Here is a 26,502-nt window from a genome sequence, read left to right as displayed (position 1 = left end):
AAAATAAATAAGAATTGATGAGACTGATGGTTGTTTCCAGATGTCTCCAGATGGAGTCCCGTGGGCTTTAAAAGACATCCTCTAAAACATACCGCTGCTATGAAAACCACAAAAGAGCACACTACGTAGCACAGGATTTGAATTTGACACTCTTTGCCTGTTAACACTGCCTCTAACAAATAGGACAGAGGGGAGGGGGAATGAACGTCTAGCAACTCAAACATGGTAGAGAAAAAAAATGAATGCTGAGTAACCCAAACATGGATGGAGAAAATGAATGCCAAGCCACGCATTTTCTGTGGCCCTCACGTGATTGGACACTTACCAAGCTTCTGATTTCAAGGAAACCATACTCGCTCTGGCAGCTACCTCCATCCCTATATACAATACTGGGGTCCCTAACATGGTGCCGGTGGGCACCACGGAGCCTGCCAAGTGTTCTTTTGGAAGTGGGTGGGCTAGATAGAGCTTTTGCCTAGCAAGGCTGCTGATGGACTATTGGCTGTGCAGATTTTTGGTGAAGAGGAGGAGAAGGAGTTTATACCCCACCCTTCCCTACCTGAAGGAATTTCAGAGGAGCTTACAATCACCTTCCCTTCCTCTCCCCAAAACAGACACCCTGTGAGGTAGGTGGGGCTAAGAGAGCTCTGAGAGAACCGGGACTCGCCCAAGGTTACCCAGCAAACTTCATGTGGAGGAGGAGTAGGGAAGCAAACCTCTGTTCTCCAGATTAGAGTCCACCAGTCTTAACCACTATACCACAGCTGACTCTTAAATCATTGTTTTGGCGGCAGCTGCCAGCACAGCGCAAAGATCTGCACTGTGTAGCTGAAATTAAGCTGTGGCAATCATTTTGTGGCTGGCTCCACCTCCTGCAGCAGCCATGTTATGGCAGCCATTTTGTTGCCGCGCCCATCCATTCCGTGTCAGAATTCCAAAAAGGTTCAAAAAGGTTGGGGACCCCTGTGCTAGAAAACAGTTTCCTACCCAGTAGGGAACTTTTTACAGTGGTTGTGGCACTAAACAAGCAAAGCAGCCCTAGCAGCATTCACAATTTTTTCTAATTCAGCTAACTTAGCACTCCTGGCTTTGTTGTTTAAGATTCCTAACTAGAGAGATCTCTAAGGGGACAGTGCACAATCATATAGAAATCAAAGTGACCTTGCAAAATTATTAGGGCTAACAGAATGCCTGATAGCAAAGATTTCTAGCACTGAGCTGGGCTTCCAGGGAGTGAAATGGCAATGAACCTCCCTCCCTCTTTCACACCCAATCACTGGCTTTTGTGGCAGCTTTTTTGCTGTCATTTTCTTTTTTCCTTTTCAAATTAATCTTTTCCTGCCAATAGTGATTCTGTCTCCTAACCAATGGCACTGAGAGCATCGTGCGGATAGAAGGAATTGCCTTTACTTTGCATGAGCTTCATTTGCGTCAGTAACACTGGTGTATAGCCAAGTCGCATTGGCTTGGTGACAGCTTAACTGATTACAGGAAGAGACCAATTTGAAAAGAAAAGAAAAATGGCACCAAGCAGCCGGCCAGGGCAGCAAGGCAGTTTTCCCTTGGAGGGCCTCGGCCATCTGAGGGGGTGGTAGGATTGCCAGGTTCACTTTGGCAACCAGTGAGAGATGAGAGGTGGTTAGGGTGGTCCGATTCAGGTAGGGAAGCTCCTGGAGATTTGAGAATGGAGTCTGGGGAGGACAGGGACCTCAGTGGAGTACAGTGCCATAGAGTCCACCCTACAAAGCAGGGGTGGCCAGACAATGTCAGACAAATGTCAGACGAGGGAGGGAGGGAGGGAGGGAGGGAGGAAGGAAGGAAGGAAGGAAGGAAGGAAGGAAGGAAGGAAGGAAGGAAGGAAGGAAGGAAGGAAGGAAGGAAGGAAGGAAGGAAGGAAGGAAGGAAGGAAAATAGATGGGAGGAGGGAGGGAGAGGTAGAAAGAAAGAAAGTTTAACTTTAAATGCATTCTCCAAGCTTCCAACTGGCTTGGTTTGGAGAAGTGATTTAATGAGACAAATGCTTTCTCCAAGCTGGTCAATGGGGCAGTGAGGACATCAAAGCCACACAATATGTCTGAAACAGCCATATGTAGCAGTCAAGCTGCAGTTTGGCCATCCTTGCTCCAAAGTATCCATTTTCTCCAGGATAATTGATCTCTATGGTCTGGAGATTAGCTTTAGTTCTAGAGGATCCAGGACCCACCTGGAGGCTGGCATCCTTCAATGCCACCGCCAAAAATGTACTAGAAAAGGGAAGAGGCTGCTTTTCTTAGAGGTTAGGGGCAAACTATTGCTGGGACCAGTGTGGGGTGTGCGGATGTCAATATGAACACTTTGGGCCCTTTTTTGAAACGTCCTCACATGATCAGTGAAATTATACATGAGGTGGAAGAAGTGGATAGACAAAACTTTCTCTCTGTGTCTCTAAATACTAGAACTTGGAGGTGCAGTTGAATGACAATAGATGCAGGACAGACAAAAGGAGATCCTTCTTTACTTGAAGAATCATTATCTTGTGGAATCCACTGCCACTGGATGTGCAGATGGCCAGAAGCACAGATGGCTTTGAGGAGGGATTAGACGGATTTGTGGAGGAGAGGGCCATCAAACTAGACTAAGGGACTAAAAGGAACTTCCGTATCCAGATGCAGTCAACCTCTGAATTGGAGAGAACAGAAGTGCAAAGGAGAGGGGTGCCAGTGGACTTCAGAGGAGCATCACATTGGAAAGAGTTAACTCTCTCCCCCCTCCCCATGGTGTGGCCAAGGCTGCCACTGGGGGACCCCATGCCAAGATGCCTTCTGGGTCCTCCTTCCCACCTACTAAGACCCAACACAAATAACATATGAAAACCAATCATGTTACCTGCAGTCATTATTGAATAGGATAAATAATTGGTTCTCTTGATGTACACCATACATTTTGGGACTGCTGGATGCGTAGCTACACACCAGTAGCACCTGGCTCATTTTTTTGGCACCCTGGGTGACCAGGGTCCTTGAGATTTTGTCTCCTTATATCCCTCCTTTTTGACAGCCACGGTTATCCCCCCTTCTAGAGGGCTGCTGTCTAGCAATAAAACCCAGTTTGCAGATCTTGTTCATGGCTCTAGCACAGAGATCCTAAGCACAGTGCCCATGAATGCCCTGGCACCCACCCAGTATGGTTCCCAGCTTCCACTTCCTTATGCTCAGGGTTGCCAGCTATGGGTTGGGAAATTCCTAGAGATTTGGGAGATGGAATCAGGGGAGGTGTGGTTTGGAGAGGGGAGGAACTTCAGCGGGACATATAATGCCATAGATTCCACCTTCCTAAGTGGCCATTTTCTCCAGGGGAACAGTTGTAATCCCAGGAGATCTCCAGACGCCACCTGAAGATTGGCAACTGTACCTTATTCCACAGAGTTTTCCCTTCCTCAAAGCAAACGGCCAAGCCTCTGCCTCCTTGATGCTTCAGGAGGCCCCAGGAGGCATTCCCTCTATGTCTGCAAGGAGCACCCATCCAGAAACAGCTACATTCAACATGGGAGGGTTTTGGGGTTGGAGCCTCCCAGCATTTGGTGATTGGCTGCAGCCCCTGGAAGCCATTTTGTGCTGCGAACCCCTACCTGTTTTCAAACCTCCAAAAAGTGGAGGGGGGGCTGTGTTTTGTTGGTCCCAATTTGGTCTTGCAGGTACACACGTGCCTTCAAGTTGCAACTGACTTGAAGCATCCCCAACAGCAGGGGTAGTTTGCCATTGCCTTCCTCTGCAGAGTCTTCCTTGGTGGTCTCCCTTCCAAGTATTGACCATGCTTCGCTTTTGAGACCTGCCCAGATCTCCTGGTCTTGTCAGAGGGCACCTGTAATTTTGTTTGTTCACCCTATGGATATTTTTACACAGACATCAATATTTCCCCCCACCCAGAGAGAAATTACCTTGAGCTTTTCCAGTGTTTGGAGGCAGGAGATAAACACACACACATGCACACAACACACACACATCAAAGTAGGTCATGATCCAACCAAAGTGATGCTTTCTTTTAAAATCCCATTGATTTTCACCACCATAAACTCCCCAAGTTCCCCAGGGGCATTAATAGTGGAGGGTGGTGGTAAATAGCTCATGCCAGTAACTTGTAGTGCAATTCAATTTTCCGATATGCTCTAGATGTTTATTGCAAGAAAGCTAAGAGAAAGATAGCTTCTTTTTTTAAAAGTAGGTCAAATTGAAACCTCTCTTATTTGCTTTGGCTGTTTTTTTGTAAAAAGGCTCTGTGGTGTTTGCTTTGTCTGATTCTTAATGCCGCCAGATAGGTGCTTATTTTTTTTTACATGTTAGCAGAAAAGCTTAATGGAAATGTGATCAGATTTGGATATCCTGCCTGGCTGAGATCCGTTTTTATCCAGGGATGAGCAGAGACTGCAAATATCCACACTGGGCTAGGCCCAAGTTAATGAGCTGGATTAATGCTGCTTCCCTCATGGAGATCTGGTCCAGGAAAAAAACAAAAGAGATTCTTGATGCTTTCTGTCCCCCCCACTCCCCCGCCAACATACACACTAAAAATCAAATTAATGGAAGCAGATTTCCAGAGAGCACATATCATATTTTCAAGCATGGTTCTTCTGCTTGAAATGGTAAATATAGTGTCTGTAATACAAGACGTAATCTGCAGACTTCATTTTAAAGCAAGTGTCTAGTTTCTAGGCCACGAAAACATGTTCCATCTAGTGTTCCATCCTCCAGTGGAGGCCTAGAGATCTCCTGCTATTATAGCTAATCTCCAGATAGGGTTGCCAATCCCCAGTTGGGGAAAGGGGATCCCCAGTTTAGAAGCCCTCCTCCCACTTCAGGGTCATCAGAAAGCAAGAGGGAGGAAAATGTCTGCTGGGCACTCCATTATTCCCTGTGGAGACCCAATTCCCACAGGGTATAATGGAGAATTGATCCACAGGTATCTGGGGCTCGGGGGGTGTTTTTTTGAGGTAGAGGCACCACATTTGCAATATGGCATCCAGTGCCTCTCCTCAAAACACCATCCAAGTTTCAAAAAGATTGGACCAGGGGGGCCAATTCTATGAGCCCCAAAAGAAGGTGTCGCCATCCTTCATTATTTCCAATGGAGGGAAGGCATTCAAGAGGTGTGTGGTCCCTTTAAATGTGATGGCCAGAACTCCATTTGGAATTCAGTTATGTCACAACCTTGCTCCTGGCTCCATCCCCAAAGTCCCCCAATATTTCTTGAATTGGACTTGGCAACCCTATCTCTAGACAATAGAGATCAGTTCCCCTGGAGAAATGGCTGCTTTGGATTGAGGATTGTATGGCATTGTATTCTGTTGAGGTCCCTCCCCAAACCCTGCCTCCCCAAGCTTCATCCTCAAAATCTCCAGGTATTTCCCAACCTAGAGTTGGCAACCCTACTCTGATCCAAGGAACTGCAAATGTATCACCACTGGAAGCCTCCTCCCATCCAGTCAACTCAGAGATGTCCAGCTCTGATCACTCATTAGTCAAGGAGTCTTGGGGGGCATGTCTGTGTCTACTTTGCCTTTTCTAACAGGGTGATGGGTACTGTCTGTGCTGATCATCTGTTAATGTGCAGTACTCACCTTGCTTAGGTACTGTATGTATGTACAACTAACGTCAGACACATTCTTTTGTGCCAGCAATAAGGAAGACCTGCAAGTAGAAACCTATTTCTGGATCACAGTGGAAAATCCTCAAAATATTTCATTTAAATTTTTGGGCCTCTCCCTTCACCTCTATGAATGGGTGTAACAAAACACAAAAGATATCCACATGAACATCAGAAAAACATGACCACTCCTATCCTAGCTTTGTTTGGCCATCCATTTTTACCCCACCAAGTTCAGAGCAGAATTCATAGTTCTCTGCCCACCTTCCTACACCCATTTTTGCACCACAACAACTTTGTGAGGTAGGTAGGTTAGGCTAAGAAAGAGTGACAGGCTGGAGTTTTATATATTCTAATTATGTGTTTCTTATCCATCTCTTTCAGTTCATTTTTCTATTTAACCTCTCTTTTCTATTTTTATGCTATTTTACTTGTGCCAATGCTATTTGCTTTTTTTCCCCATTTGACCAGATGCTTTGTTTTATTTTTATGTACTTTTTAAAGAGTCAATAAATTTAAAAAAGAAAAGAGAGAGAGCGACAGGCTCAAAGTTCTCCAGTGCACTTCATGGATGAGTGGGGATTTGAGTCTGAATCTCTCTAATCCTAGTCTGACCCTCTACCCACCACACCTCACTACCATTTCTCAGCCTATGTTGCATAGACGATCTAATCTGAGTCTGTTCCCAATGCAGGTGCTACAAGGTGCAGCCACCTGTTTCTATGCCTTCATTGGGTTTGACATCATCGCCACCACTGGAGAAGAAGCCAAGAGCCCCAACACTTCTATCCCTTATGCCATCACGGCCTCACTGGTCACCTGCCTGACAGCCTACGTCTCTGTAAGTATCAGCCTACAAATTCTGCTTTCTACTGGACACTGTGCCCTGATTGTTTTATACAGAGGTGCAGAATGGTATGAATGAGATATTCATGGGGTCAAAAATTTCATTGTTTTTTCCTGCTGTGAGAAAAAATTAAAACATTTTTGTTGGCCCTTAGAAGTATTGCAAGCCCTAGGCACTGTGCGTACCGTGCCTGATGGATAAGTCGATCCTGGTTGGGGTGTCTGTGGTCATTTCTAACACAAACGTTTATCCAAGGATGACACCGGCAATGTTCGGAATGGATCTTCCTAATTTTCTTCTTCTCTAAAAATCTAGAGTTTTGGTTTGGATCGGGACCATGGTATATGGGGTGGAGTGGAGTGGGGGTTAAACCTCCTCTGTGCCGTTTTCCCAGTCTGAAACAGCCCCAGGGAGCTGCTGTTTGTGCCAAATGGGTGCAAAATATTAGGTTCTCAATAGGGATGTCAGACCCCTCCCCCAGTGTGGCAGGGAGTCCCCAGGTTTCAGGCCCTCCACTCTGCCCCCAATTACCCCCTGAAACAGGCAAGAAGCTGAAAATAAAAGCAATGTGCCTCCGTGATCCAGAAGTGACAAAGGGCTGTTGATGGCATCAGGGGGATGATGCTCTGGTTTGTGGACAAAACTCTTTGGTAGAAGGCTGAAGCTAACATCTTTTGCCCAAAAACCAGAGCATCGCCCACCCCCCGCCCTGACGTCCCCAGTGTTCCTTTGTCACTTCCGGGTCATGTAGGCAGATAGCATTTATTTTCAGCATTTCTCCCTGTTCTGGTAAGTTCATACACCCTGTTCCCCCATTGACAGATCCAAGTGACCTGCCAACCCTAGTTCTGAGGGGCATTTTAGACCAGGAAAATGGTACAGAGGAAAAGGTTAAACTTCCCTTTCCTTCATACCATGGTCCCAGCACAAATTGAGCTTCTGCACACTTGGGTTTTAGTGAAAAGGGGTGCATTCAGGGAAGAACCTCATGTCTATGTGACCATCGAGTTGCTTTTACCATGTGTTAGAACAGAGTCCTCAGCTTGGTGCCTGAGGACACTATGGCTCACACAGACACCTTTCCTGGTACCAGCTAAGTGCTTTAGAAAGTGGGTAGGACCAGGTGGGGCTCCTGCGCAGCAAAGCTTCTGATTGGCCATTGGGGATTTGATTAGCTGTGCAGATTTTATAAACACTGCTTTGGCAGAAGCTCCCACCACAGCACAAGGGTCTTCACTGTGTGACTGAAAGTAAGCTGTGGGGGCCATTTTGTGACTGCATCCACCAAAATTCCAAAGGGGCCTGCAGGCGCAAAAAGGCTGAGAACCCTTATGGTAGATGATACCCTCAAATTTAAGGTTATCTCAGACATTCAATTTGTAACCTGAATATGAGGAGGGGCAATAGAGTGGGAAGGAAGAAGATGATTCCAGACAAACTTTTGTGACTGATGTTAAGAGATGCAGTTTTCTGCTCTTCTGTTCCATACTTTTTTAGACAAAGCAGCTAGCTGTTGTTGGACAGTGGGGCCAAGAGAGATTAAGTTGCATCTGCAATGTTCATAGACATAAAAATACTCAAGTGGAGATGTAGAGTTTTGTAGCACATATTCTGTGTCCATTCTTCATTCAAACACTCACACATATATACACACATATTGCTAAAACGCAACACATGTACTATTTACCCTCCCTATTCACATACCACTCCCCCACACACCATTCATATACTTAGTCTAACAAGTCAACTACTATTGTGTTGGTTCTGCCTCCTCAATTCTCTGCAGTCCTTACCAACAACAGCCCTATCTTTAGGCCTTGTACATTGACAGTTGTTTAAACTTCTGAACAATTTATGAACATTCCATAACACTTCAACAACAGAGTCCATGGCAAGAGAGGACACATTTTTAGGAGAGAAATTGTAGCTCTAATACAGAGGTCGCCTAGATTTATTTCAGGATGGTGGTGGTGGGTTTTTTTTCCCCCATTGTCAAATGTATCTAATCTGGGAGGCAAATTGACAAAATCACTGTTTTCCTACAAGCCTTAGCTTCCATTTTGTCTTCTGTGCATCATTCCCTATGTCCATGTTAATTACCTTGGCTGGTTATCCAGAACTGACTTTGACTTCCAAAATATACAGACAGCTAAAATCTGCTTTAAAATCAGATTGGAAGGGCAGTGCTGTGGTCTTGCATGTTGACAGTTGTTTGAACTTCTGAACAAGTAGAATGTTCATAAACATTCCATACCACTCGGCAGCTGAGCTAATAGCTAGAGGGCCTGAAGTGATAATTTGTACTCCAGCAAAGGCCCTTCCACACTTGGATATCTGAAATCCTTTAGGCATTTTAAAGGGCATTATATACATGCCACTACCATGTACAACCAGGACTTACCATAGGTTGCTTCTTTCCTCTACAACAGGTGAGTATTATCCTAACTCTGATGGTGCCATACAATGACATTGATACTGAATCTCCCCTGATGGAGATGTTTGCGGCCCATGGATTCTACGCTGCAAAGTTCATCGTTGCCATCGGATCTGTTGCTGGGTTGACGGTGAGCTTGCTGGGCTCCCTCTTCCCAATGCCTCGTGTAATCTATGCTATGGCAGGCGATGGGCTTCTCTTCAGGTAAGCTCCATGTACTCAGACAGTAATCTTCAAAATGCCCCCCACTTTCTTCTTCCCCGAAGCAAAGAGCCAGTTTTGGCTTTCTTCCATCTCACTGGATTTGGAGGTGCTTGAGAACACAGATGTAAAATATTAAACATTTAACTTATTAAACAATAAGGATTCATTTGCCGTTTATGTATTGCTGTAAACATATAAATGTTAAAGCACTTGAAAACCGGGTGAACAGAACCCCTTCTATTGATGCAGCTGTGCAGAAAGAGCTGGCTTGGCAAAGGGTTTATGAAGTCCTTGCTGTTGCTACGCCTGTAGGATAATTTCCCTGCTAAGTGGGATCATAGGTTGCCCTAAGAGGAAGAGTAGCCTGAAGTAAATCACAGGGACAAGCACTTCTGATGTACTTCCTGGAGCATCTTGATGTCACTTCTGCTGCCAAAACTGGAAGTGACATGATGCTCTAGGAATTTTCAAACCTCTGTGCTTTTTACCATAGAGATTTGAAAATTCCTAGAGCATCATGATGTCACTACCAGTTTTGAAACAGAAAGTGACTCCTGGCATCATGCCAATCTCTCCATTCTCCCCACTCCCCAATGGTGATGATGGTGGAGAGGGAGCATCACCAGGAGATCCCCCACTAACACTAGGCAAGCAGCAGCCCTATTCTTAAAGTTCTGATCTGAGCAGGTGCAATACTGCTCCCTGCCTTCAAGATTTTCTGGAGTATCCCAGAATGTCTTGCTCTGGTACTTCTGGCAACTGCCTTTACTGTTTACTGTACTGGGCTGTCTCTGCCCTGAATTCACAATGGAGAGTTGATGTTTCATATGTTCTTTTAAAATTTTGATTCTTTAATACTGTAGATTCTTATCCCACGTAAGTTCCTACACTGAGACTCCCGTGGTGGCTTGCATTGTCTCAGGATGCCTTTCAGCACTCCTCTCCCTCCTCGTCAGCCTAAGAGACTTGATAGAGATGATGTCTATTGGCACACTGCTTGCCTACACTTTGGTCTCTGTATGTGTCCTGCTTCTCCGGTATCAGCCAGAGAGCGACATTGACGGCTTTGTCAAATTCCTTTCTGAAGAGCACACAAAAAAGAAAGAAGGGATTTTAGCAGACTGTGAAAAGGAAGCTTGCTCTCCAGTGAGTGAAGGGGAAGAGTTTGCAGGCCCACCAACCAACACGTGTGGGGCAAAGAACCTCCCATCTTTGGGAGACAACGAGATGCTCATTGGGAAATCGGATAAATCCACCTACAGTGTCAACCATCCCAACTATGGCACAGTCGACATGACTTCAGGAATCGAGGCAGATGAGTCAGAAAACATCTACCTCATCAAGCTGAAGAAGCTGATCGGGCCGCGATACTACACTTTGAGGATCCACCTTGGATTACCTGGGAAAATGGATCGGCCCACTGCAGCTAGCGGTCAGACCGTCACCACGTGTGTGCTGTTGCTCTTTATCCTAATGTTCATCTTCTGCTCTTTCATCATTTTTGGGGTGGACTATCTCTACGACCAAAGTTGGTGGGCCATTCTTTTGGTGGTGCTGATGGTCCTGCTGATCATCGTCTTGGTCTTCGTTATTCTTCAACAGCCGGAAAACCCAAAAAAGCTCCCCTACATGGCCCCATGTCTGCCTTTTGTTCCTGCCTTTGCAATGCTTGTAAACATCTATCTCATGCTCAAACTTTCAAGGATCACGTGGATCCGGTTTGCCGTCTGGTGTTTTGTGGGTAAGTCTTGAAAGTGGGAGGGATTGAAAACAGCCTGGTAATTCCATGGAAGAGACGCTCAGGGCGTTTTCGCACTCACCTTCAGCCGGCGCGACCCCCCTCTTCACCGCGCAGGATCTGCGCGGATTTCGCACTAAATGCCGCGGAGCAGCCGGAAGAGCCGGAAACTCCCAGCGCAAAAGCCGCTCAAACGTAAACCGCCAAAAAGCAGTTTCCGTTTGCACGGCTTTTGCGACGGGAGTTTCCGGCTCTTCCGGCTGCTCCGCGGCATTTAGTGCGAAATCCGCGCAGATCCTGCACGGTGAAGAGGGGGGTCGCACCGGCTGAAGGTGAGTGCGAAAACGCCCTCAGAGTTTTAGGTTATAATCCTCCATCTCAGAAACTTCAGCTCTATCTAAATTAAATATCTTTCCTCTTCTGCATCAAAACAATAGCGAAAATTTAATCAGATGGCTTGTGTAGAATCAGTTCAGCTTTATATCTTCCATTGTGCTGTCCGTTGTAAACCTGAGCGATGACTTTGGCCTGTATTTGTAATGATTGTTAAAGTTGGGTCAGCTTGAGGTTGCTGACTTCCATTTAAAAGGCATAACTCCATTTTCAGAGCCAATGGTGTGAGGCCAGTATAAAAAGGCAACTTAAGGTGGTCAGATCAGCTAATACAACTGGGGAGGGCAGTAACTTCCAATTCCACTAGACTTTTGCCACTGACCCACTCACTTGCTGGTGTTCCCAACATTGTGTTGGCAAGTTCTGAAAGAGGTGTATGGGAAAGCTGGAGTTTAGGGAGGATGTGATGTCTCATTCAGGTCATACTGTAGGCTGTTAATAATTTTATTTATTTATTTACGTTGTATTTATTATAATTAGTGTTATCAAGTCATAACTGACTTACACCAACCCTTCATGGGATTTTCAGGGCAAGAGACTGTCAGAAGTGGTTTGCCATTATATGCCTCTGTGTAACAACTCTGGTCTTCTGTGGTGGTCTTCTATCCAGGTACTAACCAGGACTTAGCTTCCAATAGGCTGGAATCTTCAGGCTGCTATACCACCTGATACCCAATCCTTTTAACTGAAGATACCAGAGACTGAACACAAGAGCTTCTGCATTAAAAAACATGCTCTGCTACTTAGAATCATAGAGTTTGAAGGGACCTCCAGGGTCATCTAGTCCAACCCCCTGCACAGTGCAGAAAATTCACAAGTACCTCTGCCTACACACACACACATACCCAGTGACACCTCCTTCACACCCAGAAGATAACAAAAAAAAACCCTCCAGAATCCCTGGCCAAACTGGCCCAAATTGCTGCCTGATTCCAAAGTGGTGAACAGCATTTCCCTGGGCGTGTAAGAAAGGACCACAAAAACTAAGCACAGATGTCACCCTTCCTGCCCTCCTTCTCATGATCTGCCTAAGTTCACAGGATCAGCATTGCTGTCACATGGCCATCTAGCCTCTCTTTAAAAACTTCCAAAGAAGGAAAGCCCACCACCTCCCAAGGAAGCCTGTTCCACTGAGGAACCATTCCATCAGGAAGTTCTTCCTAATATTTATTCGAAAACTCTTCTGATTTAATATCAACCCATTGGTTCAGGTCCGATCTTCTGGTACTTGGTCACAGCTCATTCCTCAGGAAATAAGGCACAGGCTGGAGTGGTGGGGGAGAAAGTGCTGAAATGAATTCATCTGCTGCAGGATTTGTTTGTGTTTCTGTGTGTATTCTTCACCTTTGCATTTAAAATTTAAATTTTGGGGAGGAAGCATTCTTTGTATGGTGGGTAACACCTCTGGGAATTTCATGCCCAACTGGGTGCCAGAGTGGTAATTGCAGACAGAAATCTGTTTTCCATAGAAACCAGGGAAATGAAGATGATGATGATATTGGATTTATATCCCGCCCTTCACTCTCAATCTCAGAGTGGCTTACAATTTCCTGTTACCTTCCTCCCCCGCAACAGACACCCTGTGAGGTAGGTGGGGCTGAGAGGGCTCATACAGCAGCTGCCCTTTCAAGGACAACTCCTGCGAGAGCTATGGCTGACCCAAGGTCATTCCAGCAGCTGCAAGTGGAGGAGTGGGGAATCAGACCCAGTTCTCCCAGATAAGAGTCCACGCACTTAACCACTACACCAGACTGGCACTTATGAGTACCTAATAACTAATCCAAACCCATGCCATTATGATGCTAGGGAATCTGCACAAAATGAGGTGGGGGGGGGGACAAACCAAAACTAAACCCAAATAAAATGTTTGTGTCCATCCCCAGTGTTTACAGGCTCATGCAGGTGTGAAATGTTTCATGTAGGATTATGGTACTTATTCATACTATGGGGGAGAGATGTCAAACCTGCCAACCTCTCCTCCCTCCTGCAGGGCTGCTGATTTATTTTGGCTACGGCATATGGAACAGCACGCTGGAGATCACCGCTCGGGAAGAGGCTCTCCACCAGAGCACCTACCAGCGCTACGACACCGACGTTGATCCCTTCTCCGTTGAAGACGGCTTTTCCTATGCCGAAACGGAAAAATACCAGGACTGGGACCCTGCGGACGACAAAGGTTTCACTTACCAGCAGATGTCAGAAACCCAAGGAAGCAGTCGGACAAGTAGCAAATCCAAAAGTAAAGGGAAACACAAACCGAACTCAGACGCCCTGATTTCCAACGATGAGTTGGACTACTCGCCAGAGTAGGTGCAATGAGAACACGAGGCGTTCCGCTTTTTGTCACTAAGCTAAACCCTTGGGCTACAACACAAAGGCTTCTTTTCATCCTCGTATCCAATCCCGTCCTTTCAATAAAGTTTCTGTTTTCAGAAATGATATCATTCGCGCACTCCCTCACTTGCTCACTTTTCTGCTCTTCAGGATGGTTCTGTCCAGTACTGATCCTGAATTAACAGAACATCACATTTAAAAAGAGAGAGAAGTCCCACATTTTCACCACAATTCATGGTCCCGAATTCCCTGCGTGTTGCCAGCATCTCAGCCCACAGATGGGCTGGTTCAGCTGGGCAGAGTCCAGTTATAGGATAATCATCACATGTGGTCCTTGTAGAGTTTACCAGCTTTTCAGTTGTGGTCTTTTTATTGTTTTAGTGGAGAACATGCCCAACATATTGGGCATCTGATCAGCCATGTCAGGTTCCACTGGCAGGGCAAAATGCTTTCCCTGTGGAAAATACTCAGTTGTGGCTGTAAAGGTATAAAGCATCTGTTGGGTTATTAAGTAGAGTATATCAGTTTTTGACCTTTTGTTTTTTAGAATGCGACTGCCAAGTCAGTAGGTAGATCTATGCAGGGAGAGGGCTGTAACGTTTTCACTGAGATTGATTCACAAACAGAAGAGTGATCCAACAATGACAGTAATTCAGGCCAGTATTGCTCCAATGGGAATATGTCTTTTCACTAAAACAAAATACTTTTTTGTCTTTTGATACTTGTGGAATGATCCTTTGGGGTTTTTTCCCTTTCATTTCTCACTTTGTCTTGATCTGAATTCATTCTGACCTGATTATCTGGACTTGTTTCCTGATGAATTATGGTAGGACATTATGTGCCATGTCTACAAATATCACATCCAGCAATCCATAGTGGCCTCTTCCCAAGCTGTGGATACCCTGTCAGTACGTTCAGCCATTTTATTCAGTAAATACGAATAGACACATCAGATGTCTAGAATCTGTGAGAATGTCCTGTACTGTCCTGGGCTATCTCAATCAGAATAACATGCCCAGAGGTGGAATTCTAGCAGGAGCTCCTTTGCATATTAGGCCACATACCCCTGATGTAGCCAATCCTCCAAGAGTTTACAAAAAAGAGCCTTGTAAGTTCTTGGAGGATTGGCTACATCAGGGGTGTGTGGCCTAATATGCAAAGGAGCTCCTGCTAGAATTCCACCCCTGAACATACCAGAGATTGGGTGCCATCACACTGGAGATTAGATGCAGCATTATCCCGGCTCCAAAAAAGCCGGTTCTCTTTTATCCATGCCCTGGCATTCACACAGCCCCCACCCTGCTGCTGGGAGAGCCACCTGCTGCATCCGCACAAGAGGAGCCTTCAGACTGCTCATGCACATGCCAGGGTACGGCACAAGTCCTGGCCATTCAGACAGCCAGGAAACTGGCCTACATATGATTTAGAGGTTTTCTACCTGGAAGTTCCCGGTAGCTATTAATCAGGTCCCAGCCCATCCTGAGACAAGGTAGGTATGAGGGACTTGGGAGACAGATGCGTTCATGTGATCAAGTGCATTAGATACGGATGGGAGGGATGGCTAGGTCGGGCCAAATCTCTTGTGTGATTGCACCCATGATCTGTACACCACTAAGATGGCTTCAGTTGTGATGTTAGTGTCATGGCACTCAGAGCCAAGCTACATGATCGGTCAAATCACAGGGCAGAGTTCTTGCGACACTGTACCACTCCTGATTATGGAAGAGTCTCATATCTGAATGTTCTGCAGCCTGCAGATAGAAAAACCAGCTTATTGAACTAGCCTGGAACTTTTCTTCTTCACATGTTCGCTAAGCATAGTAAAATTTCTATGTGGTGGAGTCTTCGAAGAGCACATCAAAAGCTGCAGAGAGTGGTTCTGCTGATCATATATCTCAGCTCTGACTCTGAATACGTAGAACAGCCAGAAGGTTAAACTTGAAAGCTACACTTATGAGCTACCCTACTCTTGTTATTTAAGATGGACCAAAACAGAACAAGTTCAGACTAAGGGTGCATTCACACACTACACTAAATAATGCATTCTGCCACTGGATTTTTTACTGTGTAAGAATAGCAAAAATCCAGTTGCAAAACACGTTATTTAGCGAAGTGTGAATGCACCCTAAGAATCAAACATCCTGGTTATGTAATACTGCAGAGCAGCAGCTATGTCAGTCCGTTGAAGCAAAAACAAACACAAAAAACAAGTCCAGTGGATACCTTAAAGATTAATGTTATTTATTTCAGCATGCGGTTTTATGAGTCACAGCTCACTTCTTCAGATGCAGTGGAAAGCTCTGAACCCTGGATGCTCATTAATTGTCATTAATCTTTAAGGTGCCTACTGGACTTTTTTAAAATTCAGGTCATGTATCGCCTTGGTTCAAGCAAATCAGGCCCCACATGGGTACAGCCTAGCCTCACTCCGTAAATATCTTAATTATATATTCTAAATGTTTAGTTTTTCAAATTCCCAACTATTCTGCAACTTTAACTCACAAATAGCTAACCCTAAGGGACTGCTCAAACTGCTGCACCAAGCATAGGTTCACACTGAGGCAGTTAATGCTTCAGTGCTTCAGTCTTCTGATTTCAGTCCTACCTGATTTTTTTTGTTTTTGTTTTTTATGGAGATGCCAGGGATTGAACATGTGACCTGCATGCTAAGCAGATGCTTTGCCACTGACCCACAGCCCCTCCCCTCAGTAAACATATCAGATCATGCTATACAGGCAGGTTTTAGAGGAAACAGGAACATATTTTTTTACCCCCTCCACTGGTTCTGTAGATTCATGTCTGCTGCTTACGGAAGGCTCTGTAGCCAAAAAACACTGAAAACAGAGCATCCTTCAGTTGCTTCTAAGCTATAAGAAGCAAATTTGCTCTTTCCTCAAGCCAACCAAAATCTAGCTCCTGCGTATGGGAGGCACCTGTATGGATGTGGAACAATCCACAACCCACTGGTTTGCCTACCACTTGCCCAAAGCCTTTGCTCCTTTTAAATCACATAACTAAGGAGGAAACTTAAGACTGGGCATTTCAGTCTCTTTCTTCTAAAAGAAATGCTGATCTCTTGCAAGTCCCAGAAATAGAGCTTTCCTTGGATTCCACTCCTAGTATATACAACACCATCCCTCTCTGCAAACAATAATATCTTTATTTCTATCATGAGTCACGGCCAAGAGGACACAGGGGTCTATACAAACATGATCCTTGGAACCCTGTGGAGCACTCTGTGGTGGTCAAGAAGAGAGGAGGTGGTTACCTTTGGCTGATGCTCAGACAAAGCAAAAAGTAGACGGAATGGCTTGTAAGGAAGGTTTTCTGAGGAATGAGGAAGAGCGTTGGGATTTCTGCCATTTCTGCAACATCTCTTCTGTGACCTCAACTGTCTCGCCATGCTACCTGTTTGAGCTCCATTAAGGGTTGCCAGCTCTGGGCTGGGAAATACCTTGAGATTTGGGGGGGGGGGGAAGCCTGGGGACGGTGAGATCTGAAGAGGGGAGAGACCTTAGCAGGGTATAATGCCATACAGTCCAGCCATTTTCTCCTGGGGAAATTAACTTGTTTGTCTGGAGATCAATTGTAATTCAAGATCTTCAGGTTCCACCTGGAAGTTGGCAACCCGAGCTCCACTCCTCTTTGCTAAAACTTCTTTGTCGAGCTCTGCCATTTCTTTTCAACTTGGCCTCTTCATCTGAGATGGGAATTTGTGTGGGAAAGGACTTTGTTGCCAGTTCCGGGTTCTCTGCAGCACTAAACATACGATAGGTACTTGATTAATCATGGCTCCCTCCCAGTACTGCATCTTCTGCTAACAGTATAACCATGGAAATCAGGGCTTTTTTTTTTAGCAGGAACTCCTTTGCATATTAGGCCACACACCCCTGATGTAGCCAATCCTCCTAGAGCTTACAGGGCTGTTAGTACAGGACCTACTGTAAGCTCCAGGGGGATTGGCTACATCGAGGGTGTGGCCTAATATGCAAAGGAGTTCCTGTACTGTGATCCCTTTAAACACCTCCCTCTCCCTCAATTGGAAACAATGGAGGATGAGGGCACACCATCTGTGGGGTGATTCCTTTAAACAGGCTTTTTAACTGTGGCTATCCGGCATTCCTGGATAATCCCAAACTTTTGGGGATTTTTTTGGCAACAGCTATATTGGATAGCAGAAAAGATACTAAAATGTATATTTGGCTGAAATAATAGCTAAAAAATACTGGAAAATATAGTTTCAGCTATTTTTTCGGCTCAGATATACCCGAATGCACGGCCCTAGTGGTGGTGGAAAGTGCCTTCAAGTCACAGCTGAGTTATGGGGTTTTCAAGACAAGGTATGTTCAGAGGTGGTTTGCCATTGCCTGCCTCCACGTCACACCCCTGATATTTCTTGGAGGTCCCCCATCCAAATACTAGCAGGGCTGACTCTGCTTAGCTTCTGAGATTTAACAAGATTAGGCTAGCCTGGGCTATTTTTTTTTTTAATCTGACTGCCTGTTTTATTGTTAGAATGCTTATGGCTGAACAATATTTCTGCTGCCATTACTAATTCTAGTACCACCAGTACTACTGGTAGCAACAGTATCTCATTGTATGAGAAGCAAAACTTTCCTTTAGTTGCAAACTTTGTTCTACTTATTCCAGAGCTGTTCCCAGGACTATAATAGAATTTCTCTGAAGTAAATTTCTCTGAAGCTAGGAACTACAGAATTCATATATGAATTCCATATAAAATTTCCATCTCAGATGAAGAGGCCAACCCACTCTGAAAGGTCTTTTTCTAGTTTTGCTACTCCTGTTAATTATTTTTTGTAAGCAATTATTTGGATCTGGCCTGCTGAAACCTGAGATCCCAATTTTATAATAGTTTGGCTGGTCCTAATTTAAAAAAAAAAAATCACCCATATCTTATTGTAGATTTGGAAGTATGTGAACAGGGAGATCCACATGTCATTGGATATTGTGTCAACATAACCATTAGCAAGCTAGGTCTCCTGTTTTGGTGGGAAAACTCCCACCTCCTGCCAGTTCTTCCCCTCACCACTCTGCTCATGGCAGGGGGTGAAATAATGGAGGAAATGGTGGACATTCGTGTTGTGGACTCAGTATTCCCTCTAAGTCGAGTGGTGATGCCATTGTGTCACTTCTGGCATAACCCAAAGTGATGTCATCATACCAGATGACACTCCAGCATTTCCCCAAAACTCTATGGTTACACCATACAGTTTGGGGTGAATACTAGAGCATTGCCTTCACATGATGACAACACTTTTGAGTTGCACTGGCAGTGATGTCACATTGCCAGCAATGTCACATTTCCAGAAAGAAAGAAAGAAAAAACCAGGTGAGTCTCCAACTGGCAATTGTAGTAACCATTCACCTCATACATTTGTATGAAAATCCAGGTTGTGAATGATTACTGTAGCACAGAGTATAATGGTATGTGGATCTGCTGCTGTGTACATGTGCAGAGGAATGCATGGATGCTGAGGGTGGGGCCAGTAAGTGATCCCATCCTCTACCGTTCATATGTTCACTGAATATGATATTCTACCTGAATGTAGTGAGTCTATTGAACCGACCGACAAGGCTATCCTAAACAGTTATACTCTCCCCAAGCCTGCTCGCTCCAATGGACTGAGAGGGGTGTGATTGTGGTTAGGATTGCACTATAACCTTCTGGTGATAAGAGGAAGTCGGCCGCAAAGCTAGATCTGATCTCAGCAACACAGACTGTGTCTTTAGGGAAGTGAATGCTAGCCCACCAGGCAGTGGGTCTTTAATAGAATTGCCAGGGCTGTGTTGGAAAATGCCTAGAGACTTTGGGGGTGGAGCTGGGAGAGGGTGGGGGAGGGGAGAGACCTCAGTATGGTACAATGCCATAGAGTCCACCCTTCCAAGCAGCCATTTTCTCCAGGGGAGTTGATCTCTGTAAAAGCCGGAGATCTCCAGGCCCCACCTGGAGGCTGGCAACCGTACCCCGTTATAAGATAATCAGTGGGGGGGCAACCTCAGACAGGGGAAGGGGAAGTCACAGCTATGTTGTGGGGGGGGAGTGAAACTCTAGAGGGGTGGAGACATTGAAGGGGCATGTGGCAGGAAAAAGCAGGCCCTTAATGGCAATCAACTGAAGAAGACAGGCTGTCTCTTTCTCTTCAGGCTGAAGGAGCAGGGTCAGGGGAAAGACAAGAATGAAGGATATCCCCTCCCCTATCAGTCTGACAGCACCCCCTGCTGGCAAGGATCCGCCAAACACAGATGGATCTTATATTCAGTAATGCTGGACTTCAGTGAAATTTTCATTTCTACTTTTTTCTTGGGCACTGGGAAAGGCTCGGTACTTGTAAACACAGGAGGCCCAGACAATGTCTAGATCAGGGGTGGCCAAACTGAGGCTCGGGTGGCTCTCGAAGCCCCCACCGCCCTGTTGGCCAACTTGGAGAAGGCTGAACAATTTATTCACCAAGTCAAGCCAGCATGAAAAATATGTTTAAAGCTGAAGTCGTTTTCTTTCCACCCCTCCTCCCACCCATCTATTTGCCTGCTTGCTTACCTTCCTTACTGGCTTGCAGCTCTCAAACATCTAATGTTCATGTTTTCTGACTCTCAAACATCTGATGTGGGGATTTTGAGAGCCATGCAATATGTGTGAAAGAGCCACATGCAGCTTCCGAGCTTCAGTTTGGCCACCCCTGATATAGGACCAAAAATTCTGATCAAAACTAGTCTATTACATCTTGAGGCATCGCTGTTCTCTCTTTCAGAAAAGTGATTATCCCCTGCTGAAAAATACCTCAACTAATTTTGGTAACTGAACGCTGGTTCTCAACAGGCATAGTCATCACCAGACTGAAGCATCAGGCGGTGGCTTATACCATGTGAGGGGACCGTCACAGATTGGCCATATCACCCCTGTTTTCTTAGTCACACTGCTTGCCAGCAAAACTACACATTCACACATTCAGCAGATGGCTTAATCAAGTGATGGGAAATTATTATAGAAGTTACACACGTGTGCAAATGAACCACTTCTCTCTAAGGAGGTATAGCTATACTACATAGAGATAATGAGTTGGATCCAAACAGCTTTTCAGCTGGTGAAAAACAAATGAGCTTTCCCAGTGGATCACCCCCTCCCCACCCAAGGTAGGGGAAGGATGGTGGCTCAGTGGTAGAGCATCTGCTTGGTAAGCAGAAGGTCCCAGGTTCAATCCCCAGCATCTCTAAAAAAGGATCCAGGCAAATAGGCATGAAAAACCTCAGCTTGAGACCCTGGAGAGCCACTGCCAGTCTGAGTAGACAATACTGACTTTGATGGGTCTGATTCAATATAAGGCAGCTTCATATGTTCATATGTTCAGTGCTGGGGATCATAGGGTCTGTAGAGATAGCCATGTGGGATGGGGGCTGTAGTAAGGAGGACAAACGGGTAAGATTGTGATTTTAGAAGGCAGGCTGGCTCCAACCCCTACTGGCTACAAGTTTTCACATTTCTCTTTAAAGGTAGCATGATGCATACATCGTTTCCCATATTCCAAGCTGTCCCCTCCATTAAAATTAATGGAAGGTCCTTGAGAGCAATTTGTATTCACTAGAGGCCCTGCACCTCTGGGCACGGGATCCGTGGGGTGGGTTTCTCCAGTTACTTTATTCCAAGCCTCTGCACTCAAGCTTTGTTGCTGCAAAAGACTGCCAATGTCCGAAAATGGTGTTTTGTGTTAAACATTCAGTTTGCAAATGATTTCCCCAGCTCTCGTTTCCCCCCCACCCCACCCCAATTTGGTCTATTGCTGGCACAATTCCCACTTGTTGTGTTGTTACTTTGCGGATGGCATTTCCTGTAAAACCGTTCTCTGCAGTTCCAATATGAAATTGATGTCTTTGGGGGTTTTTTTAAGGGGAAAGAATTTGTTCTCTACTTTATTTATTTGTGATTTCTGAACCCCCATTGGTGCACTATGCAATGGGATTTTGTGGCGTGTCATGACAAAAAGACAAAACTGTTTATGCAGCTATCTTAATGGAGTGACCTTTTATTTTGAGAATGATTTGTGTTGTTGACTATGCTATAAAAGCTATTATAAATATTCTGACTTGTCAAAACACTCTGAAAAGAAATCTAAAATTACCAAATGTGTATATTTTAATAGTAAAGCTTCATTGTGTGCCTTTATATTTAAAAGAAGAAGAAAGGGAGATTATAAAGAAAGCCAGAGAGAAAACATCTCAGCTGGGGCTTTTAAACGAAACATTAAACCAAAAAGAGAACAAGCGAGAGGAAAAAAATCCCTTAGTCTATATATTAATATATAAAAATATTTGTTAAACTTACCAGTATCTGAAGGTCTGATATTTTTCAAAGTGAATTAAATATAAACAAATTTTGCCTTAAGAGTTTGAGGGGGGATTCATTTGTAGAGAAATGATTGAAATGGCTGATTTTGGTATTTACTTGCATTGTTGTGGAAAAAATTGGTTATTAGTTTACACAATAAAAACTGGAAAAAGAAACAACAGTGGATTGGGTTGAGGGCACATCTGTCATCCTCTGCTCTTTGGACATTTCTCTCATTGTCTTTTCTTTTCCTTTCACTCACACACTCAGGGACTGCCTAACCTATATGTTTTTGATGAGAGGATCTTGGGAATTCTAAACTTGAGTCTCATAGCACCTTCCAGACTTACTTGTCTTTGTTCTAGCATAATCTTTTAATGGACAGTACCCACCATCAGATGAATGAAGGGGTTCGCAATAGGCAGAGTTTATAAAGAAAAGAAATTGAAAACAGCAGAGTCAATAGGTCCCAGAATGCAGGCAGTATGGAGTGAGAGGGAATTATGTAAACTTTAAATGTAATTTAAAAAGTACAAAAACAATTCACAAAAGCTGTGAATTCACAAAAGCTGTTAAGTGGTGATAACATATCTCTAGTTCTGTTGTGATTGTTAATGCCTAGGTCCTCGTTAAACTCTCAGGAAATGGTATCCAATTTCTTGATGAATTCTAATTCATCAGTTTCACACTGGAGTCTCCCTTTGATGTTCTTCTGCAGGAGAATAGTGATGAGCTAAGGATTATGAAAAATTGTGAAACAAATAAGAATTAAGAAATATATCTGGAAACAAGGTGCTGTAGAAATCACCAGTTTCATTAGCTATAACTGGAGTCAGAAAATGCAAATTTAAAAGTTACACCAAACCCTTCTGTGAAGCTGTTTTGCTATGTATGAATAGGTTAAAGGACATGTGTCAGTGTGCGACCCATGATCAAATCCTTCCATCATATGTTTTTCTCTCAAAAAGCAACCATGAGTAGGGCAAATATCAACAAAGGCCACAGCACTAGGAATGGAGAACTACAATCTCAACTCATATCCTGGTTTGTACTTTCAAAACCTCCCCTCCAGTCTTCTTTCTTTGCCCTTTTTTTATGGGCTTTCAAGTCACAGCTGACTTATGGTAACCTTGCAGGGTTTTCAAGGCAAGAGATGTTCTGAGGTGGTTCACCATTGTCTTTTTTTCTGTTTAGCATTCCCTGTCTTCCTTGGTGATCTCCCATTCCAGTACTAATCAGGACTGACCCTGCTTAGCTTCAGAGATTGGACTAGCCTGAGATTGGACTATGCAGGCTGTTTGGCTCCAGTAAGGAGAAAAGACAGGCAAAATACAAAAATTCCAGATGAGTAGCCAAACAATGTTCACTCCTATGCATCTGAGGCACTGAGCTCTCACTCACGAAAGATTTTACTGGAATAAATTTTGTTAGTCTTGAAGCACCACTGGGTTGCTGTGTTGTTTTGAGGCACAACCTATGTATCTCGTGTGTTTGTTTCCGACTGCTGCTGTAGCCCTTTCCTTCCCCACCCCCATCCTAACACACACAAGCAGACAACTGTTTTTTGAAGCTAAATCACACACAGGGGAATCCAACCAGAGTGCCAACATGAGGAGAAAGCTGGCAGCAGGGGGCAGTCTCAAGTTCCCCTACCCTTTCCCCCAATAGAAGCCAGTTTCAGAACCAGCATTAACAGGGCTTTGTCTCATCGTCTCAGAGGCCAATGAAATGGAAAGTCATCCATCTCCCTGAAGATCGGCACTGGAAGGAAAGCTGAAGCTACAGACAGTACGTAAGAGTTGGTCCTGCCTAGCACCATCAGCTGCTGGGGTGCGGGAACTGAGGGGAGCGATGGGCCTTTGTAATTCTCCCCCTCCTTCACTGCCCACTCCGAGAGCCAGGGAGCTCCTTGCCCAAGACAATGCTTCTCAGTGCTTCTTCTGGGTTGCTGAGCCTTTCCATAGCCTTTGGAGATAGCCATGTGATCTGTGGACAACCGCTATTTATAGCGTTTTGGAAGACAGTGCCATCCTTGTGCTGCCAACCTTGGGCTACAATAGAGAATGCTATTATCCCACGCCACCCTCCCCCCCACATGCATACATCAGAGGTGGCCAAGCCCACAGACCAGGACAAATAGAGGGGCCCCAAAGAAGCAACGGGATACGACTCCCAAGAACCTACAGAAGGTCCATTCAAACCCCAGAAGTGTCAACATTCTCTTCATGCAGGGGAGGAGCTCTGAAGAAGTCAACATTGCTGGATACAAAGACAACCATTTACTTAGCGGGCACTTAACCCCAGCGTGCATGTAACCTCTTGGTCCGCCTTCTCCTACCAAGTGGAGAGGAGAATTTTGCCACCCTTCCACACCAGAAATCTGGGGAACCTCTAAAATTCTCCTCATTGCTGAGTAGGATGAAACTGGCCCAAATTCAACAGGGCAGCAGTTCCTTAACAGAAGGTCTGTCCTGAGCACACATAAAATGAAGGAAAAGAGGGTCCTCTTCAGGCCTCAGATGCAGCGGGAGCTCACAGGAGCACAGCTACTGAACCTTTCTGGGAGTTCCACCTCCTCCTTCCCACCTTGTCCATTGAATAGTAGGTGCAGCTGCATAACAGTCTTGGATGAGCTCCACCACCTATTTTTCTACAAAACAACCCCTGGTCCTCTTTAAAGAACAAAAGCAGGTATACAGGTCAGGGATATTGAGCCTTTCTCTTTCCTACAGCTTATCAGAATCTGCCACCAGTAGAAGAGCTAGATGGAGCCCAGTAGCACCTCAGAGACCACCAACATTTCCAGGGTATAAGCTTCTGAGAGTCAAAGCTGCCTTCATCAGATACCAACTTGAAGGGATGAAGGACTCTCAGGAGCTTATACTCTGGAAATCCTGTAAGTCTCTAAGGTGGTAAAAAGGTAAAAAAAGGTAGTCCCCTGTGCAAACACTAGTCGTTTCCAACTCTGGGGTGACATCGCATCACAATGCTTTCATGGCAGACTTTTTACGGGGTGGTTTGCCATTGCCTTCCCCAGTCATCTACACTTTCCCCACCCCCAGCAAGCTGGGTACTCATTTTACCAACCTCGGAAGAATGGAAGATTGAACCTTGAGCCAGCTACCTGAACCCAGCTTTCACCAGGATTTAACTCTGGTCATGATCAGAGAGCTCGGATTGCAGTACTGCAGCTTTACCACTCTGCGCCACGGGGCTGCCCTCTAAGGTGGTACTGGGCTTGAATTTAGCTCTTCTGCCAAAGACCAGTGCTGCTACCCACCTTCAACTGTCTTCAGTAGGAAAGCGAGCCCAACTGAGTACCAGTGTGGAGAAAAAGCCAAGGGGGGGTGAGTGGCAAGCCTAATTGTAGGGCTATTGTAAAACTATAAAGCCTGAGCAATGTAGTAATCCTGTCTGTCTGTCTGTCTGTCTGTCAGAGTAAAGGAAAATAATTGAAAAGCACAGTGGGAACTCATTTGCATATTAGGCCACACACCCTGATGCCAAGCCAGCCGGAACTCCGTTCCTGTGCTATTGAATTATCCTGAGCCTGCTTAGGAGGGAAGAGCAGGATAGAAATCCCATTAATAGATAAATGTCTACCTACCCAACTACATCTATCTATCGATCTATTTGGATGGGCCATTGGCCTGGTCCAACATGGCTTCTCTTATGATCCAGTCCTGACTTTTTTCTGTTTCACTGGAGTGAGAAGTGCTTCAGAAGAGCCCAGGAGGCTGCTTCCTACATTGGCCTGGCTTGGAACCTCCACACATTTGGTGAATTGTCTCCGGTGCCATGGCAGACATTTTGTTATGGTGCCCACCACTGTCAGCAGTAAGAGATTAAGCAGGAACAGACTACCTGACAGGGAATCACCAGCTCAACAAATTGTTGCTCCAATTCAGGAGTGACTTAGTGCCAGAAACTTCAAGGGACTAGGTGCAGGGGTGGAATTCTGTCAGGAGCTCCTTTGCATATTAGGCCACATCCCCAATGTAGCCAATCCTCCAAGAGCTCACAAGGCTCTTTTTTGTAAGCTCTTGGAGGATTGGCTACATCAGGGGTGTTTGTGGCCTAATATGCAAAGCTCCTGCTAGAATTCCACCCCTGACTAGGTGGAAGGAATTTTGTTCACCCTAAATGTCACTGAATCCCTTCTGAGCTGGTGCTAGGGATGCCAGCCTCCAGGTGGGACCTGGGGATCCCCCAGAATAACAGTTAATCTCCAGACTACAGAGATCAGTTCCCCTGGAGAAAAATGGATGCTTTGAAAGCTGGACTCTGTGTCACTGTACCCCACTGAGGTCCCTTCTCTCCCCAAATCTCCAGGAGTTTCCAAATCTGGAGTTTCCCAGTGGCAAGTTGGAGCCTGGAAACCTAATTGGTGCTAAAGTACAACAAGGGGCAAGCCAGTATCCCTGTCAAACTACTATGCTTGCTGAGAGAACAAGCCACACCACAGCATAGGGGGAGGTCTAAGATCTCTATCACAGGAAGTGGTGGCAGCATAGCAGCTTCAAGAGGGGATTGGATGGAACTCTCTGTCTGGGGCAAGTGATGCTCTGTATTCTTGGTGCTTGGCGTGGGGC

At 45.2% G+C, this 26,502-nt stretch overlaps 2 protein-coding genes across 2 annotated transcripts in view; one reads left to right on the top strand and one right to left on the bottom strand.

Annotated features, from left to right (window-relative positions):
- The window catches only part of SLC7A14 (solute carrier family 7 member 14), a 44,794-nt gene extending 31,007 nt beyond the window's left edge, over positions 1–13,787 (top strand). Inside the window, exons 4-7 of the mRNA XM_060242510.1 lie at positions 6,314–6,460; positions 8,896–9,104; positions 9,968–10,845; positions 13,226–13,787. Of these exons, the coding sequence (XP_060098493.1) occupies positions 6,314–6,460; positions 8,896–9,104; positions 9,968–10,845; positions 13,226–13,545 (1,554 nt within the window). The 3' untranslated portion in view covers positions 13,546–13,787. The remainder of the gene's footprint in view (positions 1–6,313; positions 6,461–8,895; positions 9,105–9,967; positions 10,846–13,225) is intronic.
- The window catches only part of GPR160 (G protein-coupled receptor 160), a 302,729-nt gene that overhangs the window by 29,964 nt on the left and 246,263 nt on the right, over positions 1–26,502 (bottom strand). The gene's annotated exons all lie outside the window — the stretch shown is intronic.

This window comes from Heteronotia binoei, chromosome 6 (genome assembly GCF_032191835.1).
Source record: "Heteronotia binoei isolate CCM8104 ecotype False Entrance Well chromosome 6, APGP_CSIRO_Hbin_v1, whole genome shotgun sequence".
In the NCBI taxonomy this organism is placed as follows: Eukaryota; Metazoa; Chordata; class Lepidosauria; order Squamata; family Gekkonidae; genus Heteronotia; species Heteronotia binoei.
This window is presented reverse-complemented; position numbering and strand designations above follow the sequence as displayed.